Source organism: Balaenoptera physalus (assembly GCF_965194825.1).
Source record: "Balaenoptera physalus genome assembly, chromosome: 3".
In the NCBI taxonomy this organism is placed as follows: domain Eukaryota; kingdom Metazoa; phylum Chordata; class Mammalia; order Artiodactyla; family Balaenopteridae; genus Balaenoptera; species Balaenoptera physalus.
In genome coordinates this window covers 75,589,298-75,611,442 of record NC_138890.1, presented here as the reverse complement: position 1 = coordinate 75,611,442, position 22,145 = coordinate 75,589,298, and the positions used below count along the sequence as shown (strand labels likewise).

Genomic DNA, 22,145 nt, shown 5'->3' with positions numbered 1-22,145 from the left:
TGCAGAGCACGAGCTCTAGGTGCGCAGGCTTCAGTAGTTGCAGCACACAGGCTCAGTAGCTGTGGCTCACAGGCTTAGCTGCTCCTCAGCATGTGGGATCTTCCCAGACCAGGGCTCGAACCCGTGTCCCCTGCACTGGCAGGTGGATTCTTAACCACTGCACCACCAGGGAAGCCCTTTTCTTGTCTTCTTTTCAAAGCCAAACTTTCTATAACCTTCTGCAATTTGGCTTCTTAAAAATCAGTGACCTCTTAACTGCCAAACACATGGTCTTTCCTCAACCACTCTTGACTTGCCCATCATGAGAGATTACTTTCACTTCCTCATTCTTTAAACTCCCCCTTTCCTTTTGGGCACAGCACTAGACTGTTTTTATTACTTCTCTAAATCTCATTAGCCTCCTTCCCCAACTCTTGATTGTTCTCAAAGCTGAACATCCCCCTAAGTTTTATCATCAATTAGCTTTCCTAAACACTCCTTAAGCAATTGCATATACTTGTAAGCTGTTACTTTATTCAAATGACTCTCAAATCTGTTTGTCTAGCCCTTTTCTCTTCCTACTGTATTTTCTCATTTTTTAACCACTTAGTTAACTCCTTACTAAGATTACTGCATTAGCATCTCAAATGTAGTATGTCTAAAATCTGAATTCTCTACAACTTCCATCTCTCCAAAAAAGTTCATCGAAAATCTTCATTTCTATTAATATTAACATCCATTAAGCCAATCTTATAAATTTGAGAGTAACCTCTGACTTTTCTTACCAGATGAAATATGAATTCTTTAAGTAAACATCTAAGGTCTTCCCTCATATGGCTGAAAATTACCTTTATTTCCAGCATTCTCTTATCAGGCCTACATTTATTTAAAAACTACAGCTGACATTTGCACAATGCAGGGGTATGCATGCTAATCCTCCATGCTGTCAAAAAAATGCCTACAACTTTACAGTTGGCCCTCTGAATATGTGGTACTGCATCTGAGGAATCAACCAACCACGGGTCATGTGGTACCGTAGAATGTATTTTCTGAAAAAAATCTGTGTATAAGTGGACCCTCACAGTTCAAACTCATGTTGTTCAAGGGTAAACCATACTACTATAATGATTAGACTCTAGGTTCTAGTCAAGCAGCTATCCAAATACGCAATAGACTTTTTAATCTTTTTTATACTTTTGTTCAGTGCTTCTTTTTGGAATAACCTCACCCACATATCTACCTATTTAAAGTTTCACCTATTCTTAGGCTCCATATACAATCTCATTCCTTCTTTATACTTAGTGTGTTGATTTCAGAAGTTGACTTTGTTTTCCCTTTGGACTCATGGCATTTAGTAAGAGAAAGTTAGATGATATCTGCTCGTTTGCCTTTTGCTATAATTATTTGGGTATGTTCCTTGTCTCCTTCTGTAACTTGTTATTTACTTGACGGTATCCTGAACGCCTTTGAATCATTCATAATGGCATTTAGCATGGTATCATAAATAGCATACATCTTTGCTGGATAATGAAAAACCAACTCTATCAATCAGCATCCTGCCAGGAATCTAGAAATCAGAAGTAATTTAATACAGGAAACTGGTTCAACAGATAAAGGAAGAGCAGAAAGGCCAAAGAGGATATGGTGAGGCAACCCAGTGATCAGCAGCAGCAAGAAGCCCCCACCTCTCCTAGGCAGGAGGGACTACAAAAAGGTACCAGGAAATAGTAGTTCTTAATACAAGCAACCCACAAACTGGGGGTGTCCAGTGGGCTAGAACCACAGTGGAGACTGCCTAAAGGAAGCTGGAGAAGGGATGCCTGGTGGGAGATGGAACCATAAAAAGATGTAACTACTGCCACAGAAAATAAGGGAAGTAGAGAGGCAAAAAGAGGGAGAAGAAAGAACTACTCTGGCATCTTCCCAACTCCTATCTACCAATCTTCTGTTAGTGTCCCCTAGTGGCTGAATCTACAGAAGAGAAAGGGCAAGAAAGCCTTCAATACAATGCTGAGTTGGAACAGACAGGCAATGGCTGCCACGACAATTAAATCCTTAAGCTTCTAAAGCTTATTTTCCTGTTTATTATTAACTCTGTTATTTTCTTAAGTATGCTATATATTTTTAATAATGCCTAAAATTTATCAAACTCTAAAATGCAAGAGCTCATATTGTCAAACTTAGATTGTCTGTTGGGTATTACACATTTTTTAATGCCTAGAACTTGAACATTCTGTCTGTGGGGAATCCCAATATAAATGAGAGTCAGGACCTGGCTTCCAACCACAGAAAGCAAAATAGGATGGCTATCCCTTCTTCCAAACTAAGAGTAGAGTACAGACCTGTGATTTAAATGCGTGCTCCTGCCTGAGACAGTGAATCTAACTAAAGGGCAGTATTATGGAGAGAGGGTATTCACAATGGCTACTGCAAAACTGAGAGTTCAACAGCCTAACACTAGAATCAGGGGAGACAGAATCCAGGGACATGGCAGTTCTGTAACCAAGGACTCTAGTATAGGCTCTAACTGATAAAAGCCATGAAATTCAAGTATTGACAATGTCATGTGCCTCAAATTCTCTGATATGTTCTTATTTGATATCAGAATACTACAGTTAAATGTTATTACATTGTATATGCACATATCATTTTTTATTTTATAAATTTATCATTAAGGCTAGTTAAATTGCCATAAATTGACATGGGTACCTTTTCCAAAGTGAGAAGATTTATTTCAGACTGTAGCCGAATTTCTGGTTTGCTGCTTTGCTGATCCTTGAACTGATGGAACTCTTTTTCCAAAATCTTATACTTATTTTCAGCATCATTGAGCTGTATTAAAAAAAATTAGAGCCACTTTAAAACAGCAGTGCGCAAAGTTTAGTATTACAGAATTCAATTCAATAGTGTCATTTTTTTCTTACTTTAAGGCATGTTTATATTAGAAAATTTAGAAAATGTATAAAGTATAATGAAGAAAATTAAGATCTCTAGTAATCTCAAAAATTCAGTAAATCAACTGATTAACAATATATAAAAACTTTTTAGGAGTATGAAATTTCTTATAAAACCAGTACCTTGAGAACATTTTTGTTAAATTTTGGATGGCAAATGGAAAAGTCAGTCTATAAAAATACTGAAAATAATTTTTAAAAATGCAACATGTAAGATTGAGCATTATAGATATACCTGATTATTGATGAAAGTTTAATTTTAAGGCAGTATTATTGTTCCTATAATTTGACACTGTAATTTCGTAATTCCAATACTATTACAACTTAGATTATTTGGTCCAGTCCCTTCATATTTACAGGTAAGAAAACTGAGGATCAAAGAGCTAAATTACTGAGGCAGTGCCAAAGAGCTAGTCACTAGGAGACGCATGAAGAGAATTCAGATCTTTTCATCCCCTAGAATGATGCTCTAATGAATGGTTCCTTAAATTAAAAAAAAAAAAAAAAAAAAAGTGAGAGAGACGGCCTTGACTAAACACTGTAATTTCCCTTAGAACAGTTTCAAAACTACCAAGAAAAAGAAAAAAAGATATAAAGGTATTCTTTTAAAATGTGGGATTTTTCTAATCAAATGCAAATAAGCACTGTTTAAAGATGCTTTCTGAAAACATACACCAATATGACTAGCCATCTTTAGATAACCCAATTATCTCTTTAAGACTAAGACTTAACTAAATGCGAAATACTGAGAAAACTGGTGGCAAAAATGGAACTTAAATTACCAATAATAAATTCTTGTTTTATGCTAATAAATCCTAATTAGAATTATTGATAATTATCTAGCATCTTTAGGTAATGAGTATTCCATACATGGAAATTTTCCGTATAACTGAAGTTTACCTCTTTGAACATGTAAATTTTATGTTTAAAGTTGAATAGAAACCTCTCTAAAGAATCTCTCTCACATTTTTGTTTTAAACAAAAACTAATAAACTTAATATTTGGCATTTTTTTGACCATTCAGGACATTATCAATCTACTATTAAGAATGACTAATCAAGCTACTAGGCATACTGGGTTCTTTTTCCTTTGCTAAGTGGTCTATAAACTACATTGATTTTTTTCAGTTCTGATAACTGCCTTTACATATTTGAATATTTATACTTAATCTTCATCACCTTGCACTGATAGTATATCTATCTGTCCCTTCTACCTGTCCAGTTAGAATTGTGTGTATAGTACATGTAACCTGGTTCAGAGTAAGGGCCTAAAAAGGTTTCTTATATATAAAAGGGGAAATGTTTACAGTCATGGACTTAGCAATTTGGGCATCCCAGAAACTTCTGCTGCCCACCACAGTTTTTTCCCCATGTCTTAGCTTATGTTTTAGAAGTGCCCCGGGGAATTTTTCCAAAATACCAGTTCTTCCTGCCAAGGTTCTTCCCACAACGTTGTAAGCTAATTATACCGGTCTGGGACAGGGTAGAGATGTGGATTTTTTCATGAGCTCCCCCGGTAATTCTAATACATGTTAGAAGCCTTTGTTCTAGATGGCTGAATCTCCCTGATAAGTGGTAGAAGAGAAGCATTACTGGCGAATCCCATCACAATTGCCCACTTTTACAACTTTATCTTTCATAAATTTACATGAGACCACCACAACAACCATCAAATTTATATTTATAACCACCTAAATAATATGATCTTAACTGACCCTGAACTGCTATGGAAACTATTCTTCACGCCAGGATTTACTAAAGACTTCAGAGGCATTCATCATACATATCTAATCTACACTGAAATGTTTCAAGACAGATAAGCTTCATTTTTAACAGCTTGAGCCTTCCTTTTTCCAGCAAATATTTATTAAGCCCCTATTATGTGCTGAAGACTGGCTGGGCTCCAGGCATACAGACAGAAACCAAAACAGTTTTATGGAACTAATAATCTGACACTGATCAAATTATCACACTAATGAAAATAAAAACAAACTGCTATAACATATCATAAAGAAATAGAATAAGAGAATAATACCCCAAGAAAACATATAACAAAAACTTGACCTAGACTTGGACAGCAGGGGTCAGGGAAGATTTCTCTGGGAAAGTGATGCCTCAGCTGGAAACAGGGATTAGTATAGTTCACTAGGCCAAGAAAAAGCAGCACACACAAAGATCCTAAGGGTGAAGCATGCATGGTATGCCTGAGGACCTGAAGAGGACGAGTGTGGCTGGAGAGCACACAGAAAAGGTGAAAGAGTGGGAGATGAGGTGAGAGAGGTAGGCTGGGTCCAAACTATGCAAAGGCTGGTAGGGCAAGGTAATAATTCTGATCTTTATTCCATGAGCATTAAGACAACCCTGAACAGTTTTAGAGGAGGGTGTCATGATTCCAAATTTCAAAAATATCACTCAGGCTGCGACAGGAAGAACAGGTTACTGACATAAAGAATACTTACAGCAAGGTCAAGTATGGATAGGAGGATCATGTTGGGTTTTAAATGCCTTTAAGACACCCAAGGAGAGATGTCTAAAAGGCAATGAGATAAATGGGTTGAGAGTGCAAAGGAAAGGTTTGAGATATAAATGCACAAGTCTCAGAGATACAGATTGTCTCTGAAACCACAGGCACGAATAAGATTGTTTAGCACAGTGTAAGTCTGAAGCTTGGAGGAAGTCCAACATTTAATGGCTAGATAAAGGAAAATAAACCTGCAACGGACCTGAGGCATGGCCAGAAAAGTAGAGAAAAACAGGAAGAGTGGTGTTATAGAAGTTGAGAGAAGAGAATATATAAAAACAAGAACAATAGTGTTGATGCTGTCAGTAAGTTTGAGTAAGATGAGAAATGAAAAACACCCACTGAACTTAGTGACTGAGCCACTGGTGGCTTCTCTGACAACTGGCTGGCTGGGGCAATGGGGATGGAAAGCTGAGGCGGATGGGTTGAGAGGTGAGAAAATGGAAAGGAGCACAGACAATTCTCTCATGAAATTTGGTTCTTAACTGAACTTGGTCCAGTGATATATGAAGAATATCTACATTTGCTCAAAGGAGATTTATTGGAAAAAAATTTTAAGATGAGAGTTAACTAAAATATAGCACAATCTCATACAAATAATTATAAAGGAAGTAAGATTATTCCAATATAGTCCTCAGCTTTCAGGAAAAGAAGATCCAACTTACATTTGAATCTCAGTGTAGTAAATGTGATTAATAATCCAAATTACCGGGAATTTTTATAACTCCTTAGTGAACGATTTCTATTATTTCTAGAATGCAAATAAACTCTAAGTTTAAAGAGATGACAGGTATTTTCATCCAACCTGTTGCTGAAGTCGGTGTTTATCCTCTTCTAGTTGCTTCATCTTCAACCTTTCTAGCTCTATTTGGTGAACACAATCTTCTTTGGCCCTACGGATAGAGTCCTGGAGTTCTTGCAGGTTCCGTTCACGTTCTGATTTCAGTTCCCTTCTTTCTCTCTGAAGCTCAAAACAGGTACATCTTTAAGAGGCTGACCTATTACTAGCTGCATTATACTATTCAATATTCTATTATCCTTATATATGGTCAAATGTTCAGAATATTTTATGAAGTGATTTTTATATCATTTTCATGTATTAGACAGTTAATGTTTAAGTGTATTGAAAGTATAAATTTTCAATCATCATTTACTCCTAAAATACAAAGTATATCCCCAAATCCATATATGATGCATAAATTCAATTGAAAAGGCCCTAAATGCTTAAAACCCCTATTTGAATAAACCCATTTTATTATGTAAGCAAATATGCCCAAGTTTCCTTACGTCTTTAGAAACTTCTTATTTTTTACCTAATCACATAAAAGATAACAAAGACTTAGTATTAGGAACAAATACACATTATGTTTAGGTTTAACAATCTAAATCAATTTAGAAATTGCCGAAAATGTGTAAAGATAAGGCTAGGGTGATATGCTGAGAAAATTTTAAGAAACATTTGGGTAAGGAAGGGGCATATAAATTTCACAAGGAAGAAATTCTAATAATTTGAGGTGAACTTTATAGTAATTTAAAAAAGTATTTAGGGTACAATTTAATAAGACCTAACAAAAATGCTAACTAGGCATGGTACTAATGTAAGTTTATCCTTTCTTGGGATCTAATCTTTAATAGGCAAGAAAGAGGGATAGTCCCTTCTTAGTGAAATACAAAATCATGATTCTAGGTCCCTGAGCCTACGCTACATTTTCTCTTTTCTCTAGGTAGTGCAACTATCCATTCCTTCCACATAATTGCAAAGGTAACCAAAAATCTCCACTATTGCAGAAGTCAGCCAAAGCTGACTGAATAATAGTTAACCGTTTCAAATAACAAACAGTTTTCTACCTAATTCCTCACCTTCTAACATATAAAACATGTTTCACCTACATGCTTCACCTAGTTGAATAGCAGTTTTCTCCATAATGTCTGAAAGACTATTTCCATGAAATATGCTTCATACAGTACAAAGGAAAAACAAATGAATAGTATGAATTTAATATATGGATTCTGTGAAATAAAGACATGATAGATGAATACAGTACCTCTGATTCTGCAATGGCCAGCTGCTGCTCTCGCTTCTCCAAGTCAACTAGGGTTTTTTGAAGTTTTCCTTCGAGAACAGTATATTCAGCAACCTAAAATATAATAAAAGTTACCTTATCTTTTCCCCAAATTCAAAACACAAATTCAAAAATGCATATATTATGATTTTACTGAAACAGAGGATCTGAGACTAGGAAAATCATGAATTACATATACCAATTCAAAGCAGAAATTCTTTCCACTATACTCTAAGGAAGGAAGCCAATCTAGCTTCTGCTTGGGTATCTCTAGTAATATTCAGTCTCCTGAGGAAGCCCTTCTCCCACCGGGTGGTAAGTTAGACTGCCAGTAAAATCTTGTGTTTTAGTAAAAACCTAGCTCCTTAAAAATCTGCCTTGCTCAATATTCCAGTAGTCTTCTGAAGCCCTCTTAGTCACTTATGCTCTTTCTCTGGAACTAATATTGGTGATAGGCCAGCTATCACCAATCGGTTTCAAGTCAGTCCTCCTATTGTTGAGATCTAGTCCTTTATTACAGTTTAAATAACTGAGTTCTTAATTGCTTCTGAAGCTACAGTTCCTGCTTGGGACCTTAGCCTAGTACCCCAATTTGTACAAGCCTGAAGTCCTGCTCTGCTCTGTCTTTAAGGATGTGAGTCCCATTAAGGATAAGAGGTCTACCTGCTTGGCCTGTATAGGATCCTCTCTCATGGTTTTCTATCTTTTAGTTCAGACTGATCCTATTTACTAGGGCTTTCTGAACCAAATTTTCTATCCTCCTCACCAACGAGTCTCCAGGTCCCAGGCTCCAACCTGATTTTCTCTTTACAAGCCTGGGTTTGATGCTCCTTAGAAGCCCACCCTTTAATCCTGTTTCTATCCCTTGGGAAGAAAAAAAAAAAGTATCTTCACATATTTGACTCCAGTGATAGCCATCATACATCCTCCTAGTCTTTTTTTCTCCAAGATAAACACAAGCGTCAACTATTATTCACATGTTATTGTTTCCACATCCTCTAATATCTTGGATTTAATCTGGAGTCTACATTCTAAACTAAGTCCTTTCAAAAATATGGTACCCAGATGTGATCTCACTAGTTCAGAGACTAAAGAATGTGCACTGCCAAAGACAGGTCAGCAAATGTCTCCTAATTTTAACTCCATCTAAAATTGCATTTGCTATCTGAGGATGCTAGTCATGCTGTTCGTTACGTCAAAGAAAATCCCCAAGGTCTTTGTTCTTAAACTTGGGAGTAACTATACCCATTGTCCAAGTGAATGTTTCACTCTGCCTACAGAACTTGACATTTGTCTTTATTAAACTTTATTTTGATGATTTAGCCCAATATACCAACCAAGCAAGATCGTTTATTTGTTAATTCTGTTAACTCTACCACTGATTTTTGGTTCATCTTTAAATTCTTAACCAAATCACTAATATAAGTGTGTCAAATTCTGAGTGCCACATGTAAAAAAGCCTTATAGAAAGACAGGTAAACAGGATGGGGAGGAAGTATTCAAACCATATGTTCGTCCTCTGGCAACCCAAACATCTTATCTACGTACCGTCACAGATAGGAAGAACTCCCAAATTTATATTGCAAAGTCAAACCCCCCTCCAGAGTTGCAGACCTGTAAATCCAAATACCTGCTGAACATGCCAATAGTCCCCATACATCTCAAACTCAAAACTGTATAAAACCTGAAATCATTCATTATCCTTTTAATTTAAACAAATATTTATTGTATACATAGCAGATGCTGGGCAAAACAAAGTCATGTGGAATCTATACTCTGAGGGAAGACAAACTATAAACAAAGAAATGGATATTTAATGTAATAGTAGGTAAATGCTATGAAGAAAATAAAGCAGAATGAGGAGACAGTTAGTGCCTGGGGGCAGGGGAAGAGAGCAGTACTTTGGATACAGTGGTCAGAGAAGGCCTCGCTCACATTACTCTGAGCAGAAACCAGAAAGTATCTCTGAAAGAAAAGCAGTCTACAGATCCTGAGGAGAGAGGTGGCTTAGCATGTTTGAGGAAATACACAGAGGCCAAGATGGTTAGAATAGACTGTGTGAACAGAAGGCTGACAGAAGATGAGGTCACAGAGGAAGCGAGGGGACACATCACAAAAAGCCTTGTAGGTCCTGGTAAGAACTTTGAGTTTTATTCTAAATGTGATGAGGAGTATGATGTGTTTTAAGGAGGAGGAGTACATAACCTGACTTCCTCTACTCTTGGCTGATATCGCAAGCTACAGGGGTCAGTAATGGAGGACAGGATACCAAGTTAAGAAGTAAATGCAGAGACTCCGCAGTCCCAATGCAGGGGGCACAGGTTCGATCCCTGGTGGGGAAGATCCCACATGCCGCACAGTGCGGCTGAAAATAGTAATAAAAATAAATAAATAAAATAAAAATAAAGAAGTAAACATAGTTATCTAGGAAAGAGATTGTGATTTCTTAAACTAGTAAAATAGTATGAAAACTTTACAACAGCGTTTGTCCATTTCCTCACTTCCATACTTTGTTATTTTCATCATATATTTTGCTTTTACATATAAGCATCAACACCGAAAAACCCATCAGTCACATTAAAAAATGGCTCAAAGATTAACTTGTCTTAAAAGCTAAATGTGCTGTATCATCTGAAGGTTTACTGTGATAAGTTAAAGATGCATACTGTAAGCCCTACAGCAATCACTAAAAAAAAAAAAATAGATATTGCTAATAAGGCAACTAGAAATAAAATGGAATCATAAAAAAAAAAGAAAAATTCAATGAATGCAAAAGAAAGCAGGAAAAGAGAGAAAACAAAGAATGTATGGGACAAATTGAAAACCAAGAGCAAGATAGTAGACTTAAACCCAAGCACGTCAATTATTAAATATAAATGGCCGAAAGTCAGAGACCTGAAAAAACTTTAAAGAATTTTCTAGTCCATACCCTGTCCTGTCTCTTGATCTAGTATAGCAAACTATCCTGCCACTGTCTTCTCCCATTTATAGACATTTCATTAACCACTAATATGAGAGTATTTTTACAGACTTGAATTTGGAATATTTGAGACAAGTCTAATTTGCAGGGTTGTTTTACTCAATAACTTGAGTATAAATAGATAAATATTAAATTTTGGCTTTCTGGAATAAGATCAGATGGTCTCACGTTATCATTTTAAAAGATGTGATTTATAACATTTCATGATTCAATCTTTTAAAACAGCTTAAGAGTTTTTGGTCCTTTTTATTAACTAATAGATTATAATGTAATATTTATATATACTTAAATGTTCTATTTTCTTTTTAAATACAGAGATAGGCTTTTTCTCTAAAGTATTCACTTTCTATATTTATTCACTTTTTGAACAGGTAACACATTTGCAGGGTTCAAAATCTAAGGAGTACAAAACAACTTACAGTGAAAACCCTTCTTCCTATCCCTGACCCATTCATTCACTTTATCCAGGCCAATATATAACCACTATAATTAGTTATTCCTTCCAGAGATTTCCTTTAATGTATATAGAAGATACTATTATTAATATTCTTTCTTTCCTCCTTCAATTTTTATAAAAGTCATTACCTTTTTCTTTACTAGTGATTCCCTCTCTCGGTCCCTTTTCTTCCATTCCTCTGCAAGAGCTTGCATATGAGCCAGTTCTTTCTGCTTTAGCTGCCAAAGGAAGAAAAATAAAGTAAAAAAGAGAAACCCTAAATATTTCAAATAAATAAACCAGCTGTTTTCAGTTAAATAATTAATACTGATCACTGATATATTTCTTTCAGACATTCCATTTTATTTAGAACAAAACAGAGGATGCCTGAGGTGAGTAATACCCATATAATTCAGGACAGTATAAAGTTAATAGCTGTTTTCTACCTCTCTTGTTTAACAACTGATGATTCTGGCTTCCAGGAGGGTATGCTAAATGAGCTCTTGAAATTAAAAGAAACCTTCAAGTCCTTAACCTCTTAATTCTAACCTTCAGTGCTAATTTTGCCCACAAATCATGGAGAAAGTTTAGGAGAATCCTTTCTGGGTGGCTTCTGTGAAGCTGTCATATTTTGAGTATTTTTTAATTCTTTGTTTTTTTAAAGAGTAAGGCATTCTTGAATTCAAAGGGACTAGACAGAGTACCCATGGAAAACAGAGAAAAGCCTACTATGGAGAAGGGAAAATATACTAAATAGACAAAAAACTTTTTAAGTAACATTTAAAAAGTAACCTGATTTTCAAAAATGTCTTCCTGCATCTCTTTCCACATTTCTAGCTCAAGTGCTGCTTTGTATTCTAAGGTTTCACGAGGCTCTGTCTGGATTTCTGAAGGACAAGGTGCTGGAGGAACAGAAGATGGCTTTTGTTGTACAGCAGATAAACCCTAAGATATGAATGAAAGAAGCATACTGAAACAAACACACTCACGCATATATACACATTAGGTCTGTTTTAAAGAATAATTTCGTAAGATTCAATGACATATACCTGAGATGAATCAGACACAAAAATCTCACGCATTTTCACTAGTCCGTAATCTTCTAAAGTCACTGTGTAAGAAAGATCTACTATCCTGTTATTTGACCTACAAATGAAATCAGAAATATTTTAAAACTCATGGAAACACTTTCATATTATTTCCTTTTACTTCCCCAATGCTAGAGCACTGAGTAGACAGCATGTCTTGCACCTGACACTTGCTGCTCAAAGTGCAGCAGCTTCTGCAGACTTCAAGACCTTCTATATATGTGATATTATTTGATCACAAACAGTATTAAGTACATACCTACATTCACTACAAAATGACCTATAACAGTTACAGATTTGAAAAAACTGAAGAGTATAAAAGAGAAATTTTAAATCTCACTGCCCACAGATAATCACTGCTAAAATTTCATTTCCTTCCTCTTTTTTAGATATGTAGATACACATGTACTCATGCACATTAAAATCATACAGTTTTGCCCTTTTTTTCCCCATTTATCCTCCTGCATTTTCCTCCTGTGTAATGACAAACATTAATTAAAAAATATAATTTTCAATGCCTGTAAAACACACTAATGAATTTATGTAGTAAAATTTTAAAAACTTAACAATTCCCCTACTCAATTATATATAGATTATTCTGGACTCTTTTTCTACTTTTCCTGGAATGAACACCCTTGTTCATAAATCTTTTACTGGATATGAGCACTGCTTCAGGATTAAATCCTAGAAGTGGGATAATTATGTTATTTTTATAACGAATACCTTTCTGTATCACAGAACCTGAATGCAGCATTTACCATTAAATAAAAGGACAAAATGTTAGAGGAAAATAAAATTCTGGCAACAAAAAAATGTGGCTTTGTTTAAATCAAACAAAACTTTAATGAATGGATCCCACACGATTAGAACTCTTAATCAACTTTTACATTTTCTTCTTCTAATCTCAGATTTCAGAAGAAATGAATAAAATAAAATGAAGCGCTATCATCTCTGAAGTTTTCACTTAGGTAAATCTCTTAAAACGTCTGTCTACAGAGCAGGGCAATAAAAGTTATTCAAAGCAATCAGCATTAAAATAACTTCCAACAAGTAATAATTATTTTCATTATATTCTACTTACAATAAGAGAAAAGAATGCTGATTTTTAAAAGAATTTTCAGTTAACCAGAGTAACTGATTCTCTAAAAACCTGTTCCCAGATCTCCAAGTGAATAAAGGTTTACTAAACCCTTCACTCTCTGGAAGTGGCATGGATGAGGAAAAGTAAGGGAAGAAATTCCAATAATACTTCTACATCTCAGCTTTTTACTGGGCCTGATTTTCTTCTACATTCCTTTAAAAATAAAGGCATGTGATATGTAAGGTTAAAGTCAATTTAAATTTCTATTGTTAAATATAAAAAGATAACATATTTGTTGAATGATTTTGTGTAAAATATGTGAACTCAAGTTTTTCACCGTGGCAGTGGATTTCAGGGCAAAAAAAGAATATTCTTTTTTTAAAGTGTCGAACATTTGCAACATTCTCCAACTATATTTGAGGCAAAAGTTTAAATATTCTTCAAGTAGAAAAATTCAAAATAATGTAAAAATACATTATAAATTTGACCCTGAGTTACTAAGCTACTAAAAAAACAAAAAACAAACTGATCCTGAACTTAAAATTATCAGTCTAAAGAGAGGAGAGAGAAATACTTACTCAACACTCTTAAGTATTACAGTATTACAGTAGCACAGATTCACTCTGTGAGGATATAGTAGGTATCAGAAAGCTAAAGAGCAAACTAGGATATAACCCCCATAGGTCAAAGAAAAAAGATCTCAGAAAAAAGAAATGACATGAAAGGATAAGGTTGTAGCTAGCTAAACAGAATAAAAAGTAAAGCTAATAAGACCAGCTCTAGGAAATGCATTACCCTTGTGCTGCTATAATAGGCACGCTTTCACTGAAAGTTTGTCGCCAACACTGTTCACCATTAGAACCTAAAAAGCGAGTTTTTTCTGAAGACAAGATGTTAGAAAGTTGGATTCTGGCAATTCCCAGAAGTAAATCTTTACTCATTTTATCCTTGTGCCATAATTCAACCAGCAATGGAATCCTAAAAGGAAAAGAGAAACATATGTTCATACCTATCAACTCTGAACTAAGGCTTTTCTGGACTAAAATTTTTGAATTCCTTTAATGTAGCCAAAGATGTTTTTGCTACCTGGAATGTAAAGGCTCAATTCCACAGGTAACAAATAGAAAATACTATTACATTTTTTTACACCTCTTCCTGTGCAATAAAGAAAACCCTTCCAAACACTACTATTCCCACAAATGGTTACATAACGTTTAGTTACTCTTCATTCTTTCTTTTAAAATTCTTTTCAAACTGTGATACTCTGAGAAAGTACAAAGACATTTCACAGATCTCATTTTTCGTCACAAATCCATTTCAGATAGCTGGATCAACATTTCCATTTTATATAGATGAAAAAACAGAAAAAGCAAATAATGTATTACAGTCATTAAGTGAATCAATAATAAAAACTAAACAGTTTATTTATCGTCACATTATATTAGGAAAAAGCAAAATTACTTTTCAAAGTTCCTTCATTATTCATATATTGTTTTAAGAAAGTTCTACTATCCCAACTCAGGCAAACAAGATATGAAAATCTGAAAAGAGCCTTCGTAACCACATAAAACTTTATAGTGGAACCACAAGTGTCACAGATTTTAAATTTGTTTCTAGATTCGCAAATGCATAAGCAGCTATGGATGTAAAAATACAGAAATCCCTCTTGTTAATATGATACAAATTTTCAAGAGTTGATTTGAGAAAATAATATCATACACACCATGTATACATTACCTTAGGAAGGTATCCTGCAGCTGATGAGGCATAGTTGCAAAATCAAATGCACAGTAGGATTGGGGAAGAAAAACTTCCATGTTTTTCCGAACTTCTATAGGAGGATTAGTCATAATAGGAGCTGCGCTTCCGAAGAAAGGATATGAGTACCTAGAATTTAAGAAAAACAAAATCCTATAGTTTACAAATGGGATTTATAGTCTGTTAAAAAAAAAAAAAAGTGTAATATGAATATTAAATAAAAATTTTTTCATAGATAAATAAACGGTACAAATACATTATGGTTTTACTCCTATCACCAACTTTAAAATTATACAAATATTTTCAGTGTTGATATAAAAATCACAGAAATTATAGAGAAAATGCATTATTTGCACAGCACTGGTTTCCAAAGTTCCTTTATAAGTAATCTTCCAATGATCGTCTGGGGAAGGAGGAGTATACACTGGTATTTTGAAGGCAATACACCAAATAAGAAAGAGACAGTCACTTTGATACACTTCAAATAAGACAAAGATTCAGAAGTGAAAATGACTCCACTAAACAAAGAGCTGCCATCTGTTAAGAGCTCCCTGAGGTATATAAATGTAGCAAATTAACATGTTGTACACATTACATTCATACAATGCTATATGTCAAAAATATTTTTATAAAAAAATAAATACAAAACTTAAATGTGGGGGGGGAAAAAAAGAGTTCCTGAGGGCACGGGTCTTATCTTTTTCATCTTTGCGCTCCCAGAACAGTTTCCGTCATATAGTAAACTGTCAAGAAATGCTTCCTAAATTTAATTTCTAAACCTTTTTTTCTTTATATACTAATGTCCTGATTTTTTATGGGCTAAAAAAACCCTTAGTCAACTCCAAAAGGATTCATTCATAGTATTTTGTCTCTGAACTGAGAATCAAGCATGAAAGCAACTCAAATATACTACAGATGAATCAAAGAGTGACACAACACTATTTCTTTCTTTCATCATAAAAGTCACACCAGATTAAATAGAAGAATGTCTGACTACTGCTGAACTTATTTTGTACGTAAAGCCAAATACAGAGATATTGTAATGCTCACTTAAATTTCATTTTATAATTTGTTATTCATTAATAAAACTAGACTTTAAACTCTACTAGTAGAAATTGCTTTTCCTACAAGAAGAATCCTGCTCATACACTCAATTCCTACACAATTACATAAACTGAATTTAGGTCATCTCAGAGAGCTCATCCCCTAGAAATTTAACCCCCTACTACAGATGTAGTGATTTAAAAGAAAAAAAAAAGCAAACACATTAAACTTTTTCTAATATCAGTTATCTCACAAATTCCATTAGACAACTGTACACTACAATTTCATATCAACGCAGAGCATGATAACATAAAATCTATCAAACATAAAATGCCCAGCATTAAAAAAAAAAAAAGCCTTAAAATAAAAGACAGAAGCAGTAGTCCTCAAGTGATTTCTATAGAGTATTAAGTGGATCATACCTCTTTCCTCGGGGTAGTATATTCTTTCCCTTTTCTTTGTCAAGTGAATTAGTAGCCTCCCTCATGTACTGACATATTTCTGACTCTGTCTTCTTCACTAGATTGAGCTCTTTGTTTATATGCCCCATGCCCTAATACCAGACAAGCTGTTGGCATAATGTAGGCACTTAATGATTAAACAAGTGGCCCTATGGCAAGCAGGAAACACAAAAACTAATATGTGCTTTCTAACTGGGCTTGTTCAAGGCTCCTCCCTCACAGCATCCAATCTCAGATCATCCCTGTGCTTCTGGCCAACATCATCTCTAAGTGTCCTAAGATCAGTTTCTCCAGTAGCAGCAGGAGAGAAAAAGGGACGCTTCTATGTTATATAAACCCTGTGAGAAAAGCTATGTCTATAGCAGAAAACTTTTTCCTGGCTTTCAATTTTTAAAAAAACAACATTTTAGTCATGATTCTCAGCCTCTAACATGAGGTAAAATGCAGAACTTAAGCTGTGAGGACAGACTTCCATTCTATGACTTTGCCGTGTGAACTCAGTGCTGGGTCCCTTTGGTTCTGTCCATTATTCACACCAAAGCTCAGAGGACTTTGGAAACAACTTGATAAGGAATAAACAACTGAAAAATTAGATACAAGTAGGAGTTGATTTATGCATTTGAAAGGCAGACATGCCTCAAATAACAGCAGGAACCAATGAGAAGTTGCTGACATTCCTGGGAATGGCAATCCAAGATGATGGAAGATTTTCTGATTTTCTCATTTTAATCACATAAAGACCAAAAATTTTATTACAAATGCTAATGCTTGTTCCAAGGTAATTTATGAGGACCTAAAGACTCCAAACTAAAACACATAATTATATTATATTTAATATATATATTAGCCACAAAGTCTATGGAAATGTAATATTATTAAAAACAAGCCATTATGGGGACTTCCCTGGTCCTGGACTTCCCGCCTGCCAATGCATGGGACACGGGTTCGATCCCTGGTCCGGGAAGATGCCACATGCCGCAGAGCAACTAAGCCCGTGTGCCACAACTACTGAGCCTGTGCGAGAGCCCGCGAGCCACAACTACCGGACCCCACATGCCACAACTACTGAAGCCCGCACACCTAGAGCCTGTGCTCCACAACAAGAGAAGCCACCACAATGAGAAGCCCATGCACCGCAACAAAGAGTAGCCCCTGCTCGCCACAACTAGAGAAAGCCCAAGCTCAGCAACGAAGACCCAACGCAGCCAAAAATAAATTAATTAAAAAAAAAAAAAAAAACAAGCCATTATGTAAAAGCCATTTAACTGACTGAAATATATATTTCAATTCTCTAAATTGAACAGTGTGGACACATTCCACTTCCAGTTCATTAGGTATGGTTTTTAGAGTCATAGGTATAAAAGGTAGGTATTAAGACTATAACCTCCCATTATAACACAGTTTTATAGAAAAATCAGATACTATACTCCCATTATTTTGATCTATGGCACCTTTTCTGGAAATGATACATTTTAAGTTCAAGAGTCACTATATTTTAAAAAGGAACATTAACAAATTATTATCAATACCTACAATTATTAGCAAGACTGTTACCTCTCATACTACCAATGCCACCTTTGATTAAGTTCAAAGTCATTAGGACATAATAGCCTTACACCCTTTTAGTCCACTGATTTAACAAATGCCATAACTTCTTTGGTGACATTTCTCCTCTGCAAACCCCAAACAGAGGAAAGGCATTTCTCCTCAGAAAATATATTGAAACAAAATCAAATCATACCTTAATATACAGTTGACTGGAAAACCAACTTCCAAATCACGGATACTCCTTAAGTCTATTGAAAAGCAAAAATGATGTGATGTTGCAGGAACAGCAATTTTCTGTCCTGAAGCTGTTCCTGAAGCAATGGATGTAGTCACTGGCTGGGCCAGTAAAGCAGGTTCAGAAGAACTGACAGCTAAAATGAACATAAAAATTAAAAAAAAAAAATTCCATTTGCTAACAATTTCCCTTAAGTTATTCAGATAATTTAAAGATATCATCTAATTTACCTTCAAGCAAAGACTTGACTATCTGATTTTATAAACATATGAATTGAGGCATAAACTTCTTAAAGTGACTTGTCCAATATTATGTAGGCTTTAATTCCCATTATAGAACTGTGTAAAAAAAAGAGCTTACTCTCACTCTCAACATATATTGCAAAACATAAAAGCATACAGTACCGATGCAGTAATGTATGATAGCAGCCTGGCAGGCACTAATATTTCTAAGAGACAGGTGAATATAGCTTAGTATTTGAAGGGTTGTATTTGAGACTTACTGCAGATATAATTACATCACTTTTTAAAAAGTAGTTTGGTTAGTGTTTAAAAAGTAGTTTGTTAGACTATGTCTAACAAAAAACTAAAACTTGACAGAGAAAGACAAATATCATATGATATTGCTTATATGTGGAATCTAAAAAAATGGTACAAATGAACTTATTTACAAAACAGAAATAGAGTCACAGATGTAGAAAACAAACTTATGGTCACCAAGGGGGAAAGGGGAGGGGAAGGGATAAACTGGGAGATTGGGATTGACATAGACACACTACTATATATAAAATAGATAACTAATAAGGACCTACTGTATAGCACAGGGAACTCTACTCAATACTCTGTAATGGCCTGTATGGGAAAAGAATCTAAAAAAGAGTGGATATATGTATATGTATAACTGATTTACTTTGCTGTACACCTGAAACTAACATAACTTTGTAAATCAACTATATTCCAACAAAAATTAAAAACAAACAAAAAAACTAAAACTTGAAAAGACAGAGGTATCTAGTCCAATCCTATTATACACCAAAGATGTTTAATGAATGGCCCAAGTCCTATAGCTACTCAGTGACAGACCTATAACTTGCACCCAAACTTCTAACTCCTAATCCACCACTGCTCTTACAACTTGTACTACTAAATTTAACTGTAGATTCTTACGTAACAGATGGAAAATTTTTATAAGACCAGATAAATATGCATTCTCAGACTGTCTCGAATTTAGGATCAAAAATGATTATTTTAAGTTTACTGTAAGAGGCAGTTAGTATCTCTTTTCTCTAAAATTCCAGTGAAATTGAGATACTGAAAAGTTTGCTAACAATCTATTAGAAAGAACTATATTCTTTAATTTCTTTTGAAGAAGCTACTATTTCTAGTATGAAAATAAATGAAAAATTCTCTTACCTTTTAGCAAATTCTACTATGAAGTTAAGTAAATTTCAATTACTTTCATCTGATTCTTTTTTTTACATTGGCTCTTTAAAAAACTCACAATTTTTACTTAGCACCCATGAAAACTCGCACAATCATTTATTAGATGGCTGAAAAATCTATACCTAAAAGACAGATCTGTGAAAAGAATACCTTACCCTTTGGATTGGGTTTTGTGTCCTTATCATACTGTAAGCTTTCCACTTCACTTTCTGTTGCGTCGTCTCTTGTTGGAGGTGACTGACTGTGAGGTGGAACAGGGGACACGCGTGGAGACTTGGGCCCAGTGTGTGTCTTCTCCTTTGTGGGGGTGAAAACTGTCTTCTTTGAATGGTGTGGCTCATGTTCATTCTGGGTCTTTAATTCAATTAAAGACTAAAAACAATTTTTAAATAAAGTATAATTTGCAAAGAACTTTCCTTCATAATTAAGCAAAAATCGTGATGTTGTTTTTAAAAAATATTAGCTTCCTTTCCCAGTTTGGATATTCCTAGTCTATTTCTCTTCATAATCTGCAAATTTTCTTATAGCATCTAGGACCAGAAAAAGGAAGATGAACAGGAAGGAAATATGATATCCAGAGCTCCACATCAAAATGCATCCTAATGCATGAGAAGGGATATTCAATAAAAGAAGTCAGGCATAGGTGTCCTTGGGAATGGTTATTCCTACCAAAGCAATACAAAGGAGGTCTGTATTACTAAAAAACAAACAAAAAACCAAAAACCCAGAAGTCTAGTATGATTTTCTTCCTTTGCTCCACTATCCTCTAAAAATACATGCATACATGTCTTTTTAAACTCTCACTTCAGTTCACAGCCTACATAAAAATCAGTTCTTTAAAAGAACATGACACTAAAGTTGATTCTGGGGCTATATATAATCAAAAAACATATATATTCAAATAAATGTCTCTATTGCCTAGAGACAGTATGAGGACTATAAAACACTGAGCCAAAAACCTTATCTTAGCTAAGGCTGAGTCAACCAAAAAGGATCCATTAACGCAGATTACCAGAAACTGGGTCTAAAAATATTCTCTTCTACCGTAGTCCCTCTTCTGCCCCAGTCACTGACTACGAGCCGGGGGTGTGGGGAATGGTTTTCACTACATGAAAAGACTGGACTGAAGGGCTCTGGACAGTGTCACCTATGAAATGTGGCAGAAGCCACAGCACTTCTCAGAAGGGTCTTTTTGGAGAGGAGGTTATCATATAATGAAGGCCACTACCTAAGAGTAATAAATACTTTCTTATGTGGGGTAATGCTTCTGAAGCTCAACTTTTATGACTAATCATGAACTACATCGAAGAAGCTGGAGGAGGGGAAGGAGGGTCACTACTTGCCTGGGCATCTATGCCTTCTCTCTGCAGAGCCACAGACACTCCCACAGTGGGGGCCAAATCCAGAGGAACAGGTGCAAGCTTTTGTTTGGCTCGGTTTGGAGGGTCAAGAGTAAAAGCACCTTCAACTGTGACTGGGCGATGGTTGATTTCTGTACTACCCTTTTTCAGTAGTCCGGTTAAGGGTATTTCTGTACTTCCAAGTGACTGGTCTCCACAGCAGAGGTGGATCTAATATGACAGGGAAAATCAAAATCAGGCTTTATATTTTCTCCTTTATTCTAAACACACAAACTTAAAAAGTTATAAAATGATCCATAGAAGGAAAGCAGATGCAGATTATCTTATTGACCTGCAGTGACTAAGATACTCACACATGATTGTTAAAACTGTTGCTAAAGCACAAAATTTACCCAGAACTCAATAATAAAGTTATTAATTCTTTTCATTTTTCCTTTCACTACTGTACACTCCTATGTTATCACATTCTCTTTTCTGTCTCTTTGGTGAGCTATGGTTACTTTAATATTTTCCTATGCTATCTTACATATGCAAATTATATCATGAATATATGAATTTAAACGGAAAACAAATACATCAAGCATCTTTTCTATTTCCATTATAACATTAAACACAGTTCTTAAAAAATAAGTGAGTGGGTCCAGCCCTATTTGGAAATTAAAGAACCTTAAATAATCCTGTTTTATTCACCCATAAACCACCATGAATGTTTCTTTCTCTTTTTTCTTGTTTTTCAAACTTTATATATAAAACAGAGCACTTAATAGTGAAAGGTAAAAGAGAATACCTCTGGGGTGGTGGAATGTACCGTTAATCACTGCTAGCTAATCAAAACTTCAACATTGGACTTCCCTGGTGGCGCAGTGGTTGAGAATCTGCCTGCCAATGCAGGGGACACGGGTTCGAGCCCTGGTCTGGGAAGATCCCACATGCCACGGAGCGACTGGGCCCGTGAGCCACGACTGCTGAGCCTGCGCGTCTGGAGCCTGTGCTCCGCAACGAGAGAGGCCACGACAGTGAGAGGCCTGCGCACCGCGATGAAGAGTGACCCCCACTTGCCACAACTAGAGAAAGCCCTCGCACAGAAACAAAGACCCAACACAGCCATAAATAAATAAAAAATAAATTTAAAAAAAAAAAAACTTCAACATTACCACCTTTTGCAACTACCAAAAAAAAAAAAAGAAAAAAAGAA

At 35.3% G+C, this 22,145-nt stretch overlaps 1 protein-coding gene across 5 annotated transcripts in view; it reads right to left on the bottom strand.

The window, feature by feature from the left end:
- The window catches only part of CEP120 (centrosomal protein 120), a 78,197-nt gene that overhangs the window by 25,312 nt on the left and 30,740 nt on the right, over positions 1–22,145 (bottom strand). For 3 of the 5 annotated variants that reach the window (XM_082457842.1, XM_082457841.1, XM_082457845.1), the window contains 11 exons: positions 20,933–21,160; positions 19,745–19,961; positions 18,106–18,283; positions 14,839–14,988; positions 13,897–14,079; positions 11,982–12,078; positions 11,725–11,877; positions 11,082–11,171; positions 7,499–7,591; positions 6,259–6,420; positions 2,689–2,811 (listed from right to left, as the gene is read on the bottom strand). In XM_082457842.1, coding sequence (XP_082313968.1) covers positions 2,689–2,811; positions 6,259–6,420; positions 7,499–7,591; positions 11,082–11,171; positions 11,725–11,877; positions 11,982–12,078; positions 13,897–14,079; positions 14,839–14,988; positions 18,106–18,283; positions 19,745–19,961; positions 20,933–21,160 — 1,674 coding nt within the window. The remainder of the gene's footprint in view (positions 1–2,688; positions 2,812–6,258; positions 6,421–7,498; positions 7,592–11,081; positions 11,172–11,724; positions 11,878–11,981; positions 12,079–13,896; positions 14,080–14,838; positions 14,989–18,105; positions 18,284–19,744; positions 19,962–20,932; positions 21,161–22,145) is intronic. The other 2 variants (XM_082457843.1, XM_082457844.1) reach the window with 2 other exon arrangements.